Genomic DNA, 22,795 nt, shown 5'->3' on the forward strand with positions numbered 1-22,795 from the left:
GTTCACAAGCCAAGCTTACAGGAAGGGCTGCCAACAACCAATAAGTGATCATTTGACAGTATAATGTGCTGGCATCTAGCAGCTGTTTCCTATAGGACCATAAGATTATAAGAAAAGAAAAAAAACAACTAGAGAGCTGTGAAGGAAGAAAGATACAATGAACTAAAAAATTACTAGGACTCCCTGATTTCAAACTCATGTGCTGTGTCATTTCATTATCTCAAGGTACATTTCGCTATGGAGTAACCTGACCGCCAGGTTTTATGGCTGGATATGACTCTGGCTTATGACTATCAAAAGTCGTGTTATGCGTTCCAGGCTTGACAGTGTGTCAGCTCTGTCTGGGGGGGGTTGGGGGTTGAGTGGTGTGGGGCAACACAGCTGGGTTGTGAGGAGGTGTTTGGACAGGAGCTTTTCTGTTTACCCCAAGTGTCTTCCATTTGATCTGCCTGGGGGGCAGACAGGATGAGTGCTCCCAAATGGTGCCCTCTGTTTGTTTGGTTTGCCCCTGATAATTAGATAAAGAGCTTGGACCGGGGGATTGTGTGGCATCCTTTTCTAACTTAGCCCTTATTTTCCGGACATGTCGCCTGTTTGAGCCCACCATGTGTCTCTCTTTCCTGTGCTGCTAAAATCAACATTCAGATGACACACAGGGTGATGCAGTTATAAGTCTTTCAGGTTCAAATCAAATCCATCATCTCACCGATGTCACTCTGTAGATTTGTATTTGTACGCAATGTAACATATGTGGCATCCCTCTTGTGAGTGGAGTGATTCCACATTTGAAGAGGACACCTGATCTTAACTCTTCAAAGACAGTCTCTTCTGACCTGCTAAGATAAATGCTTGTATGATGCACTGGGAGGCTGCTACGCCAAAGTTTAAAACTGCCCAAGATGAATTCTGAGCAAATACTGAAGGGACAGATAGTTGGAGAAAAAAAGCTTATGGAGTTTTTGATTTTTGGAGCTTCATTTTTTCGAATTCTTTCATGTGAAGTTTGAGGAATAATGCTTGAACTATATGTTGTGTGCAATAAACATTTTCATTTAATTGGATGTATTACAAAAAATGCACACTATGCTGGCAGTTATTTAAGGGGAAATTTACATTAATAGTGAGATACGCATTATCCTGTTATTACAAAGTACTTGTGTACATTTTCTTTGGCTTGTTGGAACTGATTTGAATCATGGGATCTCTCAAAGTAGAGGCCAACTTGCACTAAATGTTAAAGAATGCTTGTTTGTCATCCCAAGCCCTGAGCAGTGTTTTTAACAAATAAGGATGACTTTTGACCACGTCATAGAAACACAAATAATCTGACATAGGTACACAAGTGCAGCTGTTTGATTCATAAGAATCCGCTGGCCAGATATGCTTCATCAGATATGATGAAGATGTCCCTGCAGCTGTTGGAGTGGGCGAGAGAAAATCTCCGCTGGGGAAGCCAGGAGGATTTGAACTGTTTGGCCCCCGTGAGGGCACTGCATTCCTCTCGGTGTCCTCAGCAGGGGACGCTTGGGGGACGCACTGCACCCAGAGCCCATGGGGAAAATCCCCGCAAGCCTTGCAGAGCGACGGGGGAGGCCCTTTGTGAGATGCTCTCTCTCTGTTTGCGGATTTTGTTTGGGTTGGATGCGGTCCCACTGGACCAGGTGCGCAGGGGTCACGAACCTGCAGCAGATGTTGACCCAGGGGAGAGTTGGGGAATGAGGCGGGTCTCTGTGTGTTTTTTTCCCGGGGCGTCTTAGGGCAACAGTGAACTCTCATCGACCTAAGCATTAGAAGCTTGAGAGAGGGGATTTAGCTTAGCATTTTGCATATATGTTTATAGTCCTCTTCTTTTCTTTAAAGGAGCAACACTCTGTGTGACGGAATTGAAGTGTATCCATCCTGTCTTGTCTTTATCAATCCGTCTGCCTAGCCTCACTTGCTACTGAATGATGCAGTGGTTCCAGTTTCACTAGAAAGCCAATTTTGATGTTCCCTGTCAATGGTATCTTTGTGATTTGTGAGGTGTAGCTAAGTGCCTATTATGGTGTGGTACACTGCCAAAGAATCAAGATAATGAAGTCTGATGTACCTTTTAGATTTTCTTTTAAATTGTGATGATGATAATTAAAAAGGTAGCCTGTTTCTCTCTGAGTTTTTTCCCTTGAGCAAGATCTTACCTTGCCAGTGACATACCCGTACTAGTGAGCATTCACAGTTATGCTTTCACAGTTACTACTAGCGGTTTTCAAGTGGTGGTGTGTGTTTAATCTGATTTCAGGATCAACAAATGTTTCAGTAGTTTCAGAAGTAATCTTTGACCGATGCTGTATTCTGGTACTCCAGCTCATGGATATTCAGAGTCTGAAGTGTACAGGAAATTGGTTAAAACAATAAATTCATTGAAAAGCCTATTCAGATTTCAGCAGGCCCTTGACCCTCCTGATGTACTGCTCTGTGCATGAAACTCATGTTATTTTATGAAAGAATTTGGAAATTCCTCCATGAATATAACTATACGTCTGTATTGTTTGGATGTACAGTGGGTTCGTTTTAACCCCGGCTTGAGGCATCAGTGGACAATAACATATTGTCGTGACTCATGACTACTATTCAAAATTTATATTTAGCTATGTGAAATCCTGTTACAGTTTTTCATGCCATATCAAATTTGATGTGGCGAATCGAGCGCCTCGCTTGTATTGTTTTCCAGGAGAACTAAGGATATTCTCTCCTTTTTAGTCTCCTCCAAAATAACTCTGTCAGTGTTTTTATTCACTTACATTCTACAGCAACGGAATAACATATAATTAGATTTACATATCAAAGTGAATGTATACAGAAGGAGATGCTCTTTGGAAATGTAAATGAAACGTCGCCCTGTAATCATAGATTTTCCATCTTTGATTTACGCTTCTGACGGTGTCTTCACTTGTCTTGGCAGATAAATCAAGAATGTAGATGGAATCTTCTCCAGCTTCAGATGAAGTGTGGGGATAAGTCTACATTAATGGGCAGGTAATGCCTATGGGATTAAAGAGGAGAAAGGGACCAGGGACTCCCTCAAAACTTGTTCAAAGCCTGATTCTAGCTAGTGGCAGAATCAGAGGGTAAATGTTTGTGCAACATTAAGGAAAGCCCCATGTTTATTTGGGTCTTTGCCGTGGGTTGCCAGGAGACACCCAAACAGACGATCCAATATGAAATCAGCTCAAGTATCAAAGAAGAGACCGATGCAGGAAAAAGACAAATTCTAACAGAAAGACATTTTAATGCATTCGCTCTCCATTTTGAAGGTTATATTTTCACATGGAAACAATTATAGAAATGTCTACCTCTAGAATTTGTTGTTAACGAGATCCATTTGCGCATTCTTGCGGTCGGTATCATGATCCAGATTACGTGGGCTGGAAATGCCATCGAAAGCATGTCTGTGAAAATCCACATAATGTCGAGTGCGGTCTGTCTGAGTCTGTTGTGTGGCAGCTCATTAGTCTGATTGGTGCACGCACCCAGACGGGTTAAAAATCAACAGAAAGGGGGGCAGATGACTCGTTTGCAGCTCCCGCCGCAGTCGGGGGTGCCCGATGAAAGAGGGGTTTGTCTGGAATGCTTGTTAAAACAGGATTTGAAAGCCGCTGACTCAGCAGCCCCCTCCCAACGAGAAAGAGTCAGACTGGCCATTGAGGCCAAAAAAAAACTTCCATGTAGTCCCCCGGTGACCCAACGGCACCCTGGTCAACTGTGTAATGCACAGGGAGGTAGCGCAGCAGGCTGTGCTCATCCGCAGCAAACCGCAGCTGAACAAAATGGCGGCAGACAGATCACTGCGTCAGATGGGTGGCATTTGACTGCGCGGTGTGGTGAAGATGCATTGTTCTTCTCGCTGTGTGACACATACGTGAGGTATCTTCTCCCTCAGTGCTGACTGAGTTTCTGCTTTGGGACAAAAGAAACAGGCCTAACACGAGTGTCTGTGTGTGTAGCTTTTAGTCTGTCTTCTGCTCTCCAATCTGCTTTTGATAAAAGCCAACGCTGAAAAAACTGCTGAGTTCACCAGTCCCTGTTTTTTTGTGTCTTTAGATCTTCCAGGTGGCCTATATCATCATCAAGGCAGCCAACTCTCCCCGGCCAGGGAACTGGATCCTCGAACGCTCCCTGGATGGGGTGGAGTACCAGCCCTGGCAGTACTACGCCATCAGTGACTCGGAGTGCCTGTCCCGCTACAACATCACGCCCCGTCTGGGACCGCCCACCTACAAGAGGGATGACGAGGTCATCTGCACCTCCTACTACTCGCGACTCGTCCCGCTGGAGCACGGAGAGGTATGCACCCCTTTGCGCCAAACATTATGATGTACAGGACGACCACCACTGCTTACACTTTTACTACCCATGTGTTTAGACCATCTTTCCTAGAGCAATATAAGTTCAGTGCCTTGCCCGATGGATTCGCACTTGGAAGTCAAACTCACGTCCAAATAATGTTGATTGTATGAACATCCCAGCTCCAATGTATGGTCGTGAATGTGGAGAAGTTGACCATAAAACACGTGCTGTGCTACTTGGATGGAGTGCACCGGCACGCATAGTTTTACAGTCCTAACGTAGCGATAGCAGTTGGTTCATTTATAACACTCAATTCATCTTCCTCGGTTAGTTGTGTGAGGCCTGTGTTTGCCTGTGGATATAAACCCAGCCTCTTTGTGAGTGGGGGGTGGGAGGCAGAGTGACTGTAACGCTGTCAATGAAAGGCCCTCAGTACCCCAGAGAATGGAGAGAACTCTCGATGTCCACGTGGCAAGTCCTGGCACCCGCTCAGGCCGAGAGTGGTTGGCGCAGACGGCAGACAATGGCCAGTGTTTTCAGAGTGCCCCAAATGCCAACACGCAGAGGCGGTGTCATTGACTTCCTTGGAGAGGCAGGACGATAATGAGATTCTGCAGTTTAAAAAGAAACTGTTCCCTCCACTTAAAGCATTCCCCAAGGTGTGGGAATGAAAAAGAGCTCTCTTATGCAGGGTAGAAAAGGGAGTAGCCATCTGGAACTGCCATTTTAGCCTTAAACTGACCTTTTTATTTGGTTTCCTAGGCTACTGTCACCTTCTATGTATTCATTATTCTCTCTATAATAAAAGTACTAACCCACCACCAGCAAAATCCTGGTGGCATAAAGGAGTAAAGCCTACAAATAGCTGAGTCTACATATATAGTACATATGTCAGAGGTCTGAGGCAACAAAATATGAGCCATATGTTAGATTAAGCGTCTTAATGTTAATGAGGATAATCTGCAAATGTGCTTTCGCGTGTTGTCCTGGCAGATTCACACGTCCCTGATAAACGGCAGGCCAAGCGCTGACGACCTGACCCCTGAGCTGCTGGAGTTCACGTCAGCCCGCTATATTCGCCTCCGCCTGGAGAGGATCCGTACGCTCAACGCCGACCTCATGACCCTCAGCTACCGCGACCCCAAGGACGTGGACCCCATCGTCACGCGCCGGGTACGTGGCCCACTGCAGGAGCCTCCCGCCCCCCCCGTCGGCGCAACAGCAAAAATGCATAAAGGCAGCACAGATTGTTCTGACTTTTTTTCTTGACCTACAAAAACTAATTTGGAGAGCAGACTCAATTATGCACATCATTCAAATATCCTGGCTGATGTCTGGATTCATTAAAACATAACAAGGCTTAAGAGAAAATGCCTCAGATGGCTATTTTGAATGAATCCGGGGATAAGTGTTTTTATCAATATAAGAACACTTGATTTACCCTAAGTGAAGTGTACTGACAGCTAAGTGGTCAGTACATCATAAAAACTGCTTTTCAAATGCTCAGTTGTGAACTCTACAGTGGTGAATTGCGAACAACAGAACATTATTAGGATAAATGGGATTGTGTAAAAATTAGGGGAGATTCATTAACTGCACTTTATGTGTTCCTCTGTTCTGTGCGTTTTTTTTTTTTGTTAATTTAAAATGAATCAGTTTTAAATGAATGAAATGAAGTTGTCACGTGCAGCTGTAATTTGCCATTAGCAGGTCAGTCAGTTCTGGTCCACTGATCAGCCAATGGAGTCAGTCCGTTTTGAAAAGACAGTTTGGTGGCTGCATGCGTGATGTGATGTCACTCTGTGTTCCCTCACAGTACTACTACTCAATCAAGGACATCTCGGTGGGAGGCATGTGCATCTGTTACGGCCACGCTCAGAGCTGCCCCTGGGATCCGGTCACCAAGGTACCGTAAATCTTCCCCAGACCCCCGCTTTCCATGGGAAACCAGCTCCAGCCTGAAAAGTCAGGTCTCTAGGGGAGACTAATTATGTCTTTTATTCAGCTGCTTCTTTACATGTGGAAATAGGAATTTGAACCGGGCTGCCTTTCCAAGTAATTATTTTAGTGCGATTTTTAATGGAGAACTTAAACAGACTGTGCATCTCTGAAACAAAGTAAACCTTTTTCAAGGTTGATAGTTGGCGAGGAATTGACAGTGATCTTTCTGTAAGGAGACAAGGAAATCAATAGTTTTGTTTTGACTCTTTGTTTTCTTTCATTTTGATTTCTTTAGGAGAGGTTCTGCTTTCTCGTTAATAAAGAATGTTGAATATGTGAAACATCCGAGGCCCCATATTCTGTGGAAACTTTGAATTATATTGTGGAATGTTAAGTCCCCAATGAGTGTCGTAATGCTTGAGTTTAACACACTGTTTCGCATTTCATAAGGCTTCACAATTTTAGCCAAATAAAGAAAGGTATGTGTTTCATAATGTGTAGATAAAGTCTTTATTTTTCTCAAAACCGTAAGATAATCTACTGAGGTCTGAGATGGCTGGAAAACAGATTGTCCCCACCCCAGCTGCCTTTATGGATTGACTAGAATTGATGCTGCCCGTTTGCCCCTTGTTAACGAGAAAGACACATTAACAAGAGGATGAAAGCGGAAGACGCAGTTGTAATCCCCGGGGCTGTCAACCTGACACTTGCTTCCCTAACACAGAGGTGTCATGCACTTGCAGTACGCACAAGTGTGACATCACATGCTAGTGTCGTTCACGCCCCGTGTGGAGCCGCTGGTTTAACGTGTGCACTGTGTGTGTTTAAACCACAAGTGCTAAGCGAGAAGCCAGAATTCACAGATGTTACTGTCTGAAGCCTCCTCCTTTGTGCTGACCTGTTAGGGACCTGTGAGTAGTTTGCCGAGAGACAAAGCTGGGAAGCTGACAGGACATGCAGTGAGGAGAGACATTTCTGTTTGGTCACTAACAAAACGTCCACTGTTCCCTCTTTTGTCCATTTAGAAGCTGCAGTGTGTGTGCGAGCACAATACGTGTGGGGAAAGCTGTAATGAGTGTTGCCCCGGATACCATCAGGAACCGTGGCAACCTGGAACTCTGTCTGATGGCAACACTTGTGAGAGTAAGTCAGAGTCATGACAGCTTGAACTCAAAATCAGTACAGTCCTCAGTAGTATCTCCTGGGGCCATTTTAACATAGTCAATAGATAGGCAGACAAGTGGCAATGGTGTTTTTCCTGAAACTCACTTTCTAGATAGACTAAATGTCGTTAATTGACAACCCACCAATTAAAAACCTCTTGTGTGTAGACAGCCCAGAAAAACTGAAAGACTGTCACAATATGAGGTTTATAATTTGTCATGGCAGGGGTTTAAAATTTTTTTTATTCAATTCATGAACAGATTTATTTTCAACTTGCCATCATTCAGGCATTAATGCTTGGCTGTAAGTATACACAGAAAATGGACAAATACTGTCTGAAAATGTAGTCTTGGGAGATGGGTGGGACGTGTATTTGGTCCTTTAATTTAAATTGCATTCATAAGTAGCTTTTAATTACATTCCATGTAAATAGGTTCACCACTGGACCAAAATGTAACATCTGTCACATGGTTGTTGGAGCAATGCATGTCATGTTCGGATAAGAACGGCCTTATTTTTGTTGCTTTTGTTTGACACAAAATGGCTTCTTTTCATGACTTGTGCCTGCTCCCCCACAGAATGTAACTGCCACAACAAGGCGGAAGACTGCTACTACAACAAGACGGTGGCTGACAACAAGATGAGTATGAACACGCAAGGGCAGTTTGTGGGCGGCGGCGTCTGTCTGAACTGCTCTCAGAACACGGCTGGCGTTAACTGCGAGACCTGTGCCGACGGCTTCTACAGGCCTCACAAGGTGGGCTTGTCACCCTGCCGCATAAGCCCGACAGTCACCGCTTCCTGTCTGTCTGGCCTCTTTTTGTAAACTGCTCTCTGCTTTGTCAAACTCTGATTGCTTTTGAGCGCAAGCAGTGAGAGCACGCTCGGGGACGTGATTGCCCTGGACGCAACCCTTGGGCCCATTTGTTGTAGCGGCGGACGTTATGGGGCATTGAGATTCCTACCGCCGAGGCTGTAATGAATGCCATTTGTTTCGAAATGTAACACTGTTCTCTGCTTCTGCCTTTCCGAGGAATGCAAATGATCGTTTGTCCCGTTTTCTCTTCCTGGCGTTTAGGTGTCCCCGTATGATGAGCGCCCTTGTGTGGAGTGCTTGTGCGATCCCAACGGGTCACTGACTCCCAACTGCATCAAAGACGACAACCACGCGAAGCCGGAGAAAGGTCATTACCCGGTTTGCATATTCAGAAGGATGAACGTGTAGCACATGCGTTTTGACAGTGCGCTACCGTATTTTAACTGCACGGTTCTTGAGAAAGAAAAATTTTCATCCCTTTCCCCTCTGTCACAACCAAACTATTTCCATCAATTTGAGCTTGAAATGATAATGTCTCCAAGATCCATAATATGGAAACAAAACCATTTCTTGTTTCCCCCTGTTTAAGTGGAAAACATGAGGTTCGTTAACCCTTTTGCACGTAACTTATTTAATGCTATGTAGCGTTACGTTACATGGTTCAGTATGTTTTCATTAGCGTTATTAAGCTTCTCATAGTTTTCACTGCCACATTTGCTACACTTTTTTTAGCTAGAATTTTGCCAATCTAGTCTTCTAAGCTCACCAGTTTGACCGCACATGCTAAGCAGCTAATCATACTGGTGTGACAGTACACGTGAAAGGGGTACAGATGAACAGAGGGCAGAGAAACTGATTTTATGCACTACATATGAACAGAACACAGAGTACAGAATGTCCTCATGGCTGTTTTTACCCCGTAAAGATCCTCCAATACTTAAGTCGGCTGCAGCTCTGTGTGGAAGGCGTATACAGTGTATGTGTGTAATGGCATTGGTGTTGTGTTGCAGGTTTGCACGCCGGCCAGTGCCTGTGTAAGGAGGGCTTCACCGGGCAGCGCTGCGACCGCTGCTCGTTCGGCTACAGGGACTTCCCCCGGTGCACGCGCTGCACCTGCAGCCTGGCCGGCAGCCTCAACACCGACCCCTGCGCGGACTGCGTGTGCAAGGTAACATCCGGCAGAGCCGACTCCTGCATCCGGCGCTGGTTTATAGCACGGTGCTGTGGAGCGGCGCCCAGGACTCTGGTGTGGGACGCCCTCGTGTATAGCGGCCTGCTCTGGTGTAACAGGTTTGAAGTTGTCCTGACCACGCGCTCTGTGTTTATTTTTTCAGGAGAACGTTATGGGGGCAGACTGCGACCTGTGCAAACAGGGCTTTTACAACCTGCAGGGGAGCAACCCAGAGGGCTGCTCGGAGTGCTTCTGTTTCGGGGTGTCGGACGTGTGCGAGAGCACCCTTTGGTCCACTGTTCAGGTAGAAATTCTTACATTTACGTCGACTCATTTAGCAGACACTTATCCAGAGACTTACAAGTGCATGCAATAAGGTTAGGCTGAGAGCAGAGATGATGAATCATAAGTGTTACAATCTGATAGTAGGAGTCATTACATAACATGCCACAGCCTGATAAGTGCTATAATAGGTACAAGTAGGTGTTTAATGTGATTATAGACTCACATGTACACTTGCGTGCACGCACACACGCACACGCACGCACACACAAACACACTACTTTCCGGAAGAGTGCCAGTCAAGGCCTACAGCACAAATGTTCACTGCTGATCTATTCTGTGGACTAATCACAAAACATTTTTGTGCAGTCCTTGTCATGACAAACCACATGCAAAATATGTTTTTCAATGATTCACAGTAAGCCAGCAGCAAAACTTGAGATACCCCATACCTGCTCCCTAAGGAGAAACTCTGGAGTCAAATCCCCCAGGCCTTCACCTACTACTGTTTGTGTTGGGTGGCACAACTGTGACTTGCAAATGAAGTGCGGTTTCTCTGGGCCAACAGGTGGTGGCAACAGATGGCTGGCTGCTTCCCGCTGCTCAGAGTGACTTTGTCTACTCTGCTCCTCGCGGTGACGAGGACAACCACATCACCCTCGGCAACATCACAGGAAGCAGGACCTCCCGCTTTCTGTCCTCCTGGGCCGCTCCGGAGCGTTTCTTGGGAAATAAGGTGCGCCTTCGCGAATTCGCTGCTTCGTTTGAGTCTGTTCGGCATCTGTTCCTGGACACATTGAATTCCATTTGGACATCAACTGGACGGCACAAATTTTTCGTGATGCAGACAGAATCTTAGTGCCAGTATTAGCACGGGCACCCGTGGCACCGTTGGATCGAATTGAGGCAGATTGCGATACAAGAGCTGCTATTGCTGGTCGTGCTTGCTCTCAAAGTGCTATTATTCCCTGCAGACACAAAGAGAATTGTAGTGCACTGTCTTAGTGAGCTGTTAGATTGGATAATGAACTGCACACATTAGCAGAGGCGAAATTGATTCGAACAGGCTTGGAGGATGGAGGAAATAGGCTCTGCTCTCCCTGAGGGACCCCTCTCTTTCTGCTAACCTTTCAATGGAAATTCTTCTTTTTTATTTTCCTTTTTCTTCCAAGTTAATGGATCATGCCCTGTAATTACACTCAAACAGGGCCGGGCAAATTATGAACCCAGAAATAATTAGGCTACACTCTTTATAACCACGTCTAATACGTGTACCCATTAGTCCCTTGAGTGATTAAATGAATTAGAATTCATAATTATCCATGACATTTACCTCACGTTTTGAAGGAGGGAGCGGTAGAGTCAGCAGTTGCCTTCCAGGAATGCCTCTTTCCCAGAGTCTCAGTCTGACTTCAGTATTTGAGGAGGATGCTACAAACTATGCAAGAGCTGCTCTGGTGATAACGGGCCTTTTTTTTTGTCTTCAGCTGACGTCATACGGAGGCTTTCTGAACTTCACCGTGTCATATGATGTGTCCGTGGAGAACATAGACAAGTCTCTTCCAGCTCATTTTGATGTTGTTATTGAGGTAAGTTTTTCATGACTGCGGGCACTAAGCATTTTATTCACATTTTCAAACTCCGTCAAAGGTTTATGCTTATCTATTACTGTCAACTGTAATCAGAAAGAAAAATGATTACAGCCTTATATGAGTCGGTGAATAGAATTTTTAACATAAAGTCCTAAATGTTCCTCTCAAAGCCACAGGATCACACTCTACTCTGCATATACTCCACTGCCATAATTTTTATGAATACTGAATAATCTGGGTATATCAGCTTCTCATTGAGAGCCCAGAGAATTCCATAGGCAAGCATTTACTGAGCCTAGGTGTTGTAACAGTTTGTACTTCTCAATCCTACCATGATGTGAAAAAATATTTTTTATCATACAAATGAGTAAACAGAAGGGAGCGTAGCCCAAACCGTAACATCCACATTTTCTGATTTGAGTGGCTCACTCTTTAATTTTCCGTTGTTGATTTCCGACCCCCAGGGCAACGGTAGGACTCTGCAGCAGACGGCTCCTGTACAGCTCCTGCTGACACCCCTGCAAGAGCAGCGCGTTGCCGTGGAGATTGTGCCGCGGAACTTTGTGGACTTCCACTCAGGCCGAGCGGTGCAGAGAGACGAGCTGATGACAGCTCTGGCCAACGTGGTCGGGCTTCGAGTCAGAGCCCACCTGAACAGCAGCTCAGGGGGGTCGCTGAGGTGAGCTGGAAGACGGGCGTCATGTCAATACTCCGCTGTTAACACTGGTGTTTAATGTCTCTCATTTTACGACCGGAGCATACCTCCCATACGCTTCTCTCACAAGCAAGAAGCATTTGAAGTCCGAACATTTCTCAAGACACAATGAAATCATCAGCCTCATTAAGTGTCGTTTCAGTGTCAGTTTTGTATTGTTAGCACACGTTGGTTTAGCAGACAGCTTCATGTCTGTTGGGTGGAATGTTCTTGGCTAGGAATGTCATGTCTGTTTGATTTTATTGTAGAAGATCAGCTCACAGTCTCAAGCTGATGGTGTTAACTTCACTCTGTTTCTTTCTGACCCCCCCCCCCCCCCGCAAGACTGAGGACCGTGTCTTTGGACACGGCCGACCCCAACGCCACAACCCCCAAACACGCACTCGGTGTGGAGCAGTGCGAGTGCCCCTGGGGCTACTCCGGGACATCCTGCGAGGTGAGATCCGGCCGCTCACCTGTGTGATTGACAGGTGTCCAGGGGAATTTATTTACATGGCAACCCCGCCTTGTGCCACAGATGTGTTTGCGTAGGCTCTTTAAATTCTGTGCTTTGAATCTGAAACAACCTGGGGCTAGACTGACTGTAATAATGAACGAGTGAACAATTATTTTCAAATTTGTCTGTACAGATATGATGTAGAATAGATGTTAAAGAATCCTCTGAACTGCACTTGTGTTTTTTAAGAGAAACTGCCAGTAGTGTAGTGCAGTGATAGCAAACCAGACTGATAAGTGGAAGAATGTGAGGACAATTCCCAAGCGAGGCACAGCTATTGCACCCCTGAGCAAGCTGCTATTGCTGAAATTACTTAGGTGTAAGTGCAAGAATGTATGTAGGTGAAAGCTATGAACATTTCCTTGCATAATGACACCTACTCGGAGTGTGTAACTAATTTAAATGATGATGTCCATCTCCAGTACTGCGTCTCCGGGTTTTATCGTGTCGGCGGGATTCTGTTTGGCGGCAACTGCCTCCAGTGCGAATGCAACGACCACGCCTCCCGGTGCGACATCGACGGAGCGTGTCTGGTGAGCCCGCCCTCGCTAATGCTCTTCGCGCGCACACCGCGGGGTTAAGCCTGACGCGGCGCCCGCGGTGCGGTCCCACACTGCCGCGCGCCCAGCTGCGTTAAATAAGGAAGCAGCCCTCCAGCTATTTATCGCTCTCCGACACTTGTGTGTTTGGTCTTTTGAACCTGGTTAAGCTTTACTCGAGGGGGAAAGTAATGCGCCCATCCCCCCCACCTCGAAGACACTTCCTGGGTAGAGCTATGTGGGTTCCGTGCAAGCGGTGCATCATTCTCTAACCTCCCAAGCGTTATTTGCAAATATTGTGACACAGTAACCCTGACTTATGTGGCGGGGCGCGTTAAACGATAAACAGTTCGCTCACCACGCGTCCTGGTGCTGCGACTGCATCTTAAGCAAACATTCTGCCTCTGCAGTTCGCAAAATGCATTATCAGTCTATGCTGTGCAGGCAAACACAACAGTGAGCTACAACGTTGTTGAGTTTCCCCTTTGCTTGTTAATATCATTTTATTTTCAAAATGTAACATTTATCATGTAACATTTTATCAGCCTTTTTCACTTCTGCTGTACATACAAGTGTGCTTACTAGGTAAACTCTGAAAAAGGTCTCATTTTCTGTACAGTAAAACTGATACTGTTCACTTTCCTTCCTTGGTGGTGTCTTCAAGATAATTGCATGCTTCTAGCATATCTGTTGAAGTTACCATGGTGTGTGGAGTGTAAGGTCAAAGCATGCCTGTGTGACGTGTTTATTCCTGTGGTAAATCTTCCGCAGGACTGTACACACAACACCACCGGGCCCCACTGTGACCAGTGTCTGCCTGGTTTCTATGGAGACCCCATGGAGGGCACTCCGGAGGACTGCCAGAGATGTGCTTGCCCGCTGACTGTGGAGTCTAACAAGTGAGTCTCGCAGCCAGCGGTGAAGCCAGCCAGAGCCTTCCCCTCACTGTCCGCATTCTGTTGGAATGGAATCCCAGTGAGAGCATGGGAGAGGGTTGCCGTTGCGCAATAAACGGGAGCTGTTGAAAGTCCACCAGCAAAATACTCTCAAGTAGTCTCTCACAAAAATGGTTGCTCTTTCAAGTGATATTACAAGATCTTCTTCTTCACGATTTCTGTAGCAAATCTTGGACAAATATCTTACACTTGAAGAGCAGTCTTGTGTGTGTCATCAATAATCCCATGAAAAGATGCACTTTAGTGTTAGGCTGGAGTGTGCAGAAAAAGTGCGTATTTTCATACATTTTGTGCTTTTGATTGTTGAAGGTGTTTTAGGCACATAACCAGAGAGTACAGATTTTACTTGCATTGCTGTTGATGATGTCTGCTGTGACTTCAGTTTCAGCCCAACCTGCCACCTGGAAGGACCAGGAGAAGTGATATGTGACCAGTGTCAGCAGGGATACACAGGCACCCGCTGTGACAGGTAGTCATAAATACACACACACACACACACACACAAACACACAAACACACATATACACACTCTCTCACTATTTTATACACCCACACTGACACGCTTTTTCACTACTTAACACATACACATGCATACACACACACACACACACACGCACACATATACATATATATATATATATATATTTACTTTCTCTCATGGTTTTCACATGTACGCAGACACAAAGAAATGAATGCACACATACACCAGTAATAGTCTTTTCAAAGCAGGTGCAAGAAAAGCCGCTGGCTTGCACATCATAGAAAACACTGAGCTCAGCAATGTGTTGGCTGACAAAACTGTAACTGGATCTGTGGTGTGTAAATCCAGTGTGACATTGAGGTCTGTTGGGTGATAATATCACAGTTCTTCCCTGGAGCTTAAGAGCAGTGATTCAGTCTGTGGAGAGACATGCACAGAGACTGTATATAGAGCTGACACACAGACACTGAGCTCCTTAGCCAGAATATGTGCTTGCCCCAGTGCTGAGCAATACTCAACATGTTAGCTGGCTATCCTATCAGTGTTATATTCCAGTTCAGAAATGACTATAGAAGATTTAATGGCTTCTATTGGCGTGAGTCATTATCTTGACTCCCTCCTGAGGCATGGAACTCGAGATGTTTTTATGCCTCAATCGTTCCAGGTGCGCAAACGGGTACTACGGTAACCCCACAACACCGGGCCAGGGCTGCGTCCCGTGTGAGTGCAACGGCAACGTGGACCCGCTGGAACCGGGCCACTGTGACCCGGAGACCGGGGAGTGCCTGAAGTGCGTCGGTCACACCACAGGCCGCCGCTGCGAGCGGTGCCAGGATGGCTACTTCGGCGACGCCATTATCGCCAAGAACTGCCGGAGTAAGTACAGGCTTGACGTCCTTTCTTCTCTTCCTCGTCGTGCTTTGGGCTGAGACGGGATTTTACCCCTTCCCCTCTCTGCTTAATAGATACTTTACATACCTGCGGGATTATCTCAGGCTTCTAAACAATGAATAGGAGTCATTCTGAGAAATGGGCATTGATTAGGGCGGGCAGATTAAATCTGACCTTTGACCCCATCTCCTGACCACAGGCCACAGACTTTGGGCCAGAAGGGAGCTGTGTTTTGGGTCACACAGATTTTGAAAGCAAATATGCACTTGCAGACTTCACTGTCTTGCCAGTTAAAGATATGATTCAGTTCCCGTCCTGATACGAGAAGAAACAGTATTTACTTCGAGGCTTGTTCTCTCCACAATCATGTGGCCCTGGATAATCCCTCTTACTCTTAAATGTCAGCGATCCCACGGACGCCACATTCCTGTTCTTCTTTCGGACCCCCTTCCAGGGGGGCACATGGAAGCACAATGAAAGGGCTTACCCCCCTGTGAATGCCGTACCTTAAGGTCCCCACACAGGAATGTGCACGCACAGTCTAAGTGATGACGGAGCTCTCCGCCAGCATGGAGAATGGATTTATCAGTCAGCGTCCCAAATGTGCACTTAAGTGACAGTAACTATCCCAGCGCCGTGCTTTTGGCTGAGCTGAGGATTGTTGCTCCCGGTCATATGGAACCTTAAAACTCCCTTATTCACTTCAAAGGGATTATAGTGACATCTAGTGGAGAATGACAAAATAGCCCTAAATTCTGAGCAATACTCGCTACGTGCCATCTGCCATAGCTGCACTGTATTGTAAACCGTTGGTTCTGAAAGTAAATTATTCAGAGATCTTTCTGAAAATCCTGGAATGTTTAGTGGGTTCCATAATAACACAGAATTATTAAACAAACCGAAGTAACCAGAGAGCTGTTTACACATCAAGATGCATTTCTGGGGCTCATTTCCTTTGCTCTGTCAGTTTTATTTATCAGGTACTGAAAGTCTGAAAGTCTAATACAGGGTGTCTGTGCATATGTGTGTTGTCTATGCTGTCTTTCTAGGTTGCGACTGCCACAGGAATGGTTCTTACTCCGCCCTCTGTGACTTGACGACAGGCCGGTGCGACTGCAAGCCCAATGTTGTGGGGGACAAATGTGACCGGTGCGAGGTATGTCGGGGTCATCCTGCCACGGCTCACATTTGTCTTACGACCTGCTGCGCCAGACCGGGTCTCCCGACTGATGTCTTTTTCAGCGGGACAGAACCGCCGGTGGTGGTTCTCGTCAGATCACACTCGTTCTCCTTCCCTTCCAATAACCTCCAGCTGGTCAGAACGCCAGGGTGGCCTTTTCCGCGTGGAGGGCGGGGGAGATGAGGGACGAGCGTAGAGAACTTGGGGTGGTGTATAGGAGACACGACTGGGGGAGACAGGCATATCAGGTTCTTTGGGCCAGGTTTAGATGTGCTGGTAGGGGTGATGCCGGGCTACGGGCTGTGCACAGCTGGGCCAGCCCCACTGGGACTATCGGCAAGCTCATTCTACATGTACTGTTTGCGTCGTATTCTCTGCCTTTCCTCCCAGTTCAGACAGCCAAGACGTAAACAGCACAATGTAGTGACTGTTGTTCAGGTGTTGGACTGAAGATTCAAACTGCCATTCTACCTGTTGGTTACTGGGAAGGCTTCAGCTATTCCAATAACAGTAGCAATCGATAGCAGCAGTAACAATAAATAACTCATCTATCACTTGAGCACGCTCACTACAGCAGAGATGATCAGAAGAATACACAGAATATCATTTCCCACATCCCGCTCAGTGTGACTCATTAAGACGCCTCTTCCAGCCTGGCAGAGAATGGTGAGAGTGATGCTCATTTGAGTATTTTCTGTCTTCTAGGTGGGGTACCACGGCCTGCTCAGAGCGTCAGGGTGTGTTGCCTGCAACTGCAGCCAGGGGGCCTCGCTGTCCCTGGAGTGTGACGAGGAGGGGCGGTGTCCCTGCATCCTAGGGGTGACAGGGGACAAATGTGACCGCTGCCAGCACGGCTACTACAATTACCAGAGCGGCGGTTGCACCGGTAAGGCAGTGCGCACCGCTGGACACGGCCCCCAAACCCGAGTTTATTTACGACAGCTGTACTTTTCATAGTTTGTGTCCGTATATTGTTGCGCAAATATTGATTGCTTTCTGTGTGTGACCACGTAGTAGACCACATTCCTTATATTCCTGTGGAAACTGCAGCTTTGCGAGGCAGTCCTGTGGCATTGCCCCGCCGCGCTCCGTTTGACATCGGTTGAAGCTCAGTGCAGCTCACGTCTCTGTGTCTCTCCTTCACCAGCGTGCGACTGCAGCCACACCCACGGCAACTGTGACCCGGAGACCGGAGAGTGCCTCTGCCCCCCGCACACCACGGGCCAGAAGTGTGAGCTCTGTGAGGAGGGGTACTGGGGACATGACTCGGTCACAGGGTGCAAGGTAACCCCACGGTGTCCGCTCCTACACACGCACTACTGCGGTTTAATGGTTTCCAGTTACAGAGAGACGGCAGTTCACACCAAGCGCCTGGGGAAGTATCATATGTCAATATGTGGCGAAGTAGTAACTAACTTTGGAGAAACTGGCTTTAACATTTGTCATAATATGCCAAAGCGTATTTATTGTCACATATATTCAAAATGTGGCAATTAAAATGCATGGTATCAGATTTTGTGTAATTTTACATATATTAAAGTATATATTTTTAATCTTCCTATTATTAAAATTTTCCTTTTCATATGTGTTTCGTTATTCTAAGCACCCTAAGTAACCCCATACCCCCTGTTCTACTTATGAAATTCAACAGAACACCTGAATTGTACAATGTGTTTTGCACTTGTTCCCAGCCACGCTGTGCAGTGTTAGTTTTCTGTGTGTCAGATAAGGGCACGGCATGTGCCACATTAGTCAGCCCTAATGACGTGTCGACGGTGGCCTTGCTCCGGCCTGTGTTCCAGCCGTGCGACTGCAGCGTGGCCGGTGCCACCGTGTCCCAGTGTGACCTCTCCAGCGGGCAGTGCCCCTGCAGCCCCGAGTTCACCGGGCGGAAGTGCGACCGCTGCGCCATGGGCTACAGGGCCTTCCCAGAATGCACCGCCTGCGACTGCAACGTCAACGGCACGCGGGAGGAGTTCTGCGACGAGAAGCTGGGGGTGTGCGGCTGCGAGGACACGGGCAACTGCGTCTGCAAGGTACTGCCTCTGCCGGCCAGTGTAACGGACGGGATCTTGCGTCGTGTTTAATTCGATGTTACGTGGGTCGGCCAGCGAGCGAGTTTTGAGCTGAGGTTCTCGCTGCTCACTGCCGACCCCTTACGGCCAGCGTCGTTGCCAGTTGAGCTAAAGGCAAATTGCCGGTGCTGAGGTGACCACTGCTGCTACACCAGGGCACGGTGTCACCAGCATCAGGCCGTGGTTGCTTACCCATGGCATTTTTTAGTTTCAAAATGCTACAGCTAAGTTGGAGATTATAAATGTGCCCTGCCCTTAGGACATGTTTTGCTGCAGTGTATTTTGGGATGCATGGATGTCTGTTAGTATACCTACACAGTGGTACCAGTGAAACCAAGGGAGTTAGGAGGAGGAAAAGAAATGCACTCATATCCCCTCTGGACTTGTACACCTGCATTAGTCTCTGCTGGAGTGATGTGGAGTTTGTTCCAGGGTGGTGTGTTAGTGTACTACAGTTGCAATTGCCTTTTGTTGTGATTGTAGTACACAAAAATGTAACAATATTATGTTTTTGGGTTTGACTGTGTTGTATGTCTTGGCTTTGATTGTGTTGTATGTGTGTGGCGATGTGACCGCTATCACATGATTGTTTGGCGTGTGCTGGGTGGCTGTGATGGGAACTGTATCGTGGCTTTGGTGGTGGCTGTAGCATTAGGCTTCTTCTGTGTGCTCCCTGTGGTAATGCCTGTGCTCTTCGGTTTCCAGGACAACGTGGGCGGGCCGGGCTGTGACGAGTGCAAACAGGGCACCTTCGGCTTAGCGGCGCATAACCCCGCAGGCTGCAGCTCCTGCTTCTGTTTCGGGGGGTCAGCGGACTGCGAGGAGCTCGGGGGCCTGGTCAGAGCTCAGGTAAGTACCCTGCAACGGACACACTATCAAACCTGCAACAGCTGGGCGCGCAAAGAGGCGCAGTTACCTGCAAAATCTGCAACAGGCACAGCTGTGCTCACAAATCTGCACCAGCACAACAGGCACAGTTACCTGCAAAATCTGCAACAGGCACAGCTGTGCTCACAAATCTGCACCAGCACAACAGGCACAGTTACCTGCAAAATCTGCAACAGGCACAGCTGTGCTCACAAATCTGCACCAGCACAACAGGCACAGTTACCTGCAAAATCTGCAACAGACACAGCTGTGCTCACAAATCTGCACCAGCACAACAGGCACAGTTACCTGCAAAATCTGCAACAGACACAGCTATACTAACAAATCTGCACCGGCACAACAGGCACAGTTACCTGCAAAATCTGCAACAGACACAGCTATACTAACAAATCTGCACCAGACACAGCAACACCTTCAAATCAGCAATAACTACACTGCCAAAGCTGCAATATTTTCAGATAGATGAGACATATTTTGAGGAAAGTAAAAAAAGCAGCAGCTAAACTTGGATAACATATGCCCATCCCGAGGGCCCGGTGGATTCAATTGTGTTAAATTTAGCAGGCAATATAGCCAAATGTTTTCACGTGCCAAGAAAGTTACGAGGAAGGATAGAGCCGAAATGACTGTATCCTCATTACTCTCCGGAGTCCTGCGAGTGATCTAATTAGTTTGGATTTAATTGGACACGCAAGAGAAGAAAATGTGGAGAGCAGACAGCTGCCTCGCTCTTGGCTCTACAGGACCCCCATCTGTCGTAGGCCCACAGCGAAGCAGCACCCCTTAGGTGTTCATTCATCTCTGGCTGCTTTGCTCAAGGACGCGCCCCTCGTGCGACTTCCCGCCCCACACTGAGACACCACAGAGTGTACAGCCAAAGCAATAGAATGACCGCGGTGTAGTAACGGCTTATTCATTTGGAATTAAAGTACTGGTGAGTTAGTACTGGCACAGTGCGGTTTAGTCACTTAATGTGAGGACGTTCAACTGAATCCAGCTGACCCTTAGGACCACTATCAGGGATGGCACAGGATAGTGGGCACCGTAAGGGATACAAAGGTGAATTGAGTCTGTTTTGTGTGTTAATTTGGGGACTACTTTGAATCGCTTATCATGGGTCTGTTGATTATCTTCAGTAGGTTGTTATAACGAGTGAGGTTTGTCGTCTGATATTGTGAAAATGCAAGTGTCTGCAAAAAGTCGTTTTGATTGATTGATCGATTGATTGGCCGGACATGGTTCGGTGTGGATGACCGTGCGTGCGTCCCCGTCTCTGTTTCAGATCGCGCTGGGCGCAGAGCCGGAGCCGTTGCGCGTGGTCAGTCAGAGCAACCTGACGGGCACCGTGGAGGGCGTCTTCCTGCAGGATGCCGACGTGCTGCTGGACACCAGCCGGGTCCAGGGCTCCTCCCTGAACGGCCCTTTCTACTGGAGACTGCCTGCCCGGTTCCAGGGCAACAAGGTGACGCTGACTCAGCTCCGCCCTGCGCTACTGTGGCAACTACAGAAAATCAATTCATACTTAAGCAAGGGCGTCTAACCCAGTTCTAATTGTTTTCCTGCTACAGCAGAGTCTGTGAAGTGATTCTTAAGGAAAAGAACATGAAATATCCATTGAAGCAACCAATTATTTCTTTGACCTATTGTTGATAAATAACAAACAACAACTGTATGTTTTTCCATTTTCGTGCTTCAAACTCAGTGGACTAGAATATACTTGCTACAGGTTGTTGAACATTATGAAATATTTTCAAGGGCATCTTTAAACCTTGCTGAAAGATGCTCACAGTGAATTTTCAAGAGAGCCTCTGATACTTTTCTTTATATCTAACAAATGCTTTTATACACATATAGTAATACATGAATGGTCTGTAAGAATAGTGTAGCAGATGTGTAGTAGATGGTGTAACATCATGGGATAAACGAAGAATGTCTTTACTGATAATGTAATTTTAAACTTATTCTGTAAATAACCCAACCTTTTCTGGTTTTGGTTAATATTAAAATACACATTAGTATTGAATAATATATATTTTTCTGCTGGCACTGTTTGCTCTTGGTGCCTGTAGTGTCTTTATTTTGCGGTTCATTTTTTTGGCACAGCTTTGTGAAGGGAAGTTCATATCAATGGGAAGGCTGAGTATCGGGATTTTGTGTTCGTGCAGATGCTGTCTTATGGGGGAAACCTGAGGTACACCGTGGCGTTCTTTGCTCTGGACGGCTCTGGTCTGGCCAATTACGAGCCGCAGGTGCTGATCCGAGGAGGCCACCTCAGAAAGGTGGTTATCTACCTGGACGTGCCTGCTCCCGACAACGGGGTGAAGACCAGCCAGGAGGTCCCGCTGATCGAGGTGAGGGTCACTCTGCGATCTCAGCTGGTTTCACTCCTCATTACTGACGTCAGAACTGCGCAGGGCTTGGTGTCAAACCCTAGTGGAACTGTAAATAACGTGAGAATGAAATTGCAGTGGTAATGGATGAGATTGGAAATTAGCTCATTTGAGTGGAATGGGGTAGAACTGATGTCTTGTGTTCTCTCAGCTAAATCAGAAAAACTCGACCAAAAAAATCGATGCAATGTATTCGGCTGGAGTTGAGTTTATGATGAGTGATTGGTTTGCTCGAGTGAAGTTCTGCCTCACAATGCTCTGACAATATGTATACCTCAACTGTTTTTAACAGCACAAGTGGAAGTACTTCAATTCTGTGTCAGACCAAGCAGTCTCTCACTCAGACTTCATGTCTGTGCTGAGCAACGTTGAATACATAATCATCAAGGCCTCCTACGGCAGCGGGATGCAGCAGAGCAGGTGAGCACACTTCCTGTCTCCTGCTTCCCATTTCCTGTCAGCGCATGCTGCGTTAAAAGCACACTTCACTGCCTGCTCATGTTACTGTGTGTGCGATGGCTGCCGTTGCCTGGGGTGTGGGTGGGGAACGTCACGCTGCGTACATAATGAGGGATGGGCTTTGACTGGCCTCGATATCTGAACCTCTCCAGGATCTCCAACGTCTCCATGGACACCGCGGTGGAGGCAGAGGAAGGGCCGGTGGGTGCGGAACAGGCTCGATTCATTGAGTCATGCGAGTGCCCCTCAGGGTATGCGGGTCTGTCCTGCCAGGTGAGAACTACAAGCTCGATCACAGTGGGACCATAACCATGCATGTAGAGGTGGTACGCAAACATAGCTCTCTGTGTGACCTTGATGTCCATGTAGTACGAATTACAGTTCCTAACGTACTCTTCATGTTAGTGGCAGGCCTTTTAGTTTACCACACTA

At 46.9% G+C, this 22,795-nt stretch overlaps 1 protein-coding gene across 1 annotated transcript in view; it reads left to right on the forward strand.

The window, feature by feature from the left end:
- lama1 (laminin, alpha 1) overlaps positions 1-22,795 on the forward strand; it is a 54,830-nt gene that overhangs the window by 12,713 nt on the left and 19,322 nt on the right. The window contains exons 4-28 of the mRNA XM_036554216.1: positions 4,081-4,323; positions 5,320-5,499; positions 6,143-6,232; positions 7,293-7,410; positions 8,010-8,188; positions 8,510-8,615; positions 9,259-9,416; positions 9,583-9,723; positions 10,270-10,437; positions 11,189-11,290; positions 11,758-11,972; positions 12,333-12,444; positions 12,927-13,037; positions 13,815-13,942; positions 14,382-14,468; positions 15,145-15,356; positions 16,421-16,527; positions 17,257-17,437; positions 17,699-17,835; positions 18,354-18,587; positions 19,332-19,475; positions 20,797-20,976; positions 21,680-21,865; positions 22,197-22,324; positions 22,516-22,636. Of these exons, the coding sequence (XP_036410109.1) occupies positions 4,081-4,323; positions 5,320-5,499; positions 6,143-6,232; positions 7,293-7,410; positions 8,010-8,188; positions 8,510-8,615; positions 9,259-9,416; positions 9,583-9,723; positions 10,270-10,437; positions 11,189-11,290; positions 11,758-11,972; positions 12,333-12,444; positions 12,927-13,037; positions 13,815-13,942; positions 14,382-14,468; positions 15,145-15,356; positions 16,421-16,527; positions 17,257-17,437; positions 17,699-17,835; positions 18,354-18,587; positions 19,332-19,475; positions 20,797-20,976; positions 21,680-21,865; positions 22,197-22,324; positions 22,516-22,636 (3,768 nt within the window). The remainder of the gene's footprint in view (positions 1-4,080; positions 4,324-5,319; positions 5,500-6,142; positions 6,233-7,292; positions 7,411-8,009; positions 8,189-8,509; positions 8,616-9,258; positions 9,417-9,582; positions 9,724-10,269; positions 10,438-11,188; positions 11,291-11,757; positions 11,973-12,332; positions 12,445-12,926; positions 13,038-13,814; positions 13,943-14,381; positions 14,469-15,144; positions 15,357-16,420; positions 16,528-17,256; positions 17,438-17,698; positions 17,836-18,353; positions 18,588-19,331; positions 19,476-20,796; positions 20,977-21,679; positions 21,866-22,196; positions 22,325-22,515; positions 22,637-22,795) is intronic.

The sequence above is a fragment of the Megalops cyprinoides genome, chromosome 2 (assembly GCF_013368585.1).
Source record: "Megalops cyprinoides isolate fMegCyp1 chromosome 2, fMegCyp1.pri, whole genome shotgun sequence".
Lineage (NCBI taxonomy): Eukaryota > Metazoa > Chordata > Actinopteri > Elopiformes > Megalopidae > Megalops > Megalops cyprinoides.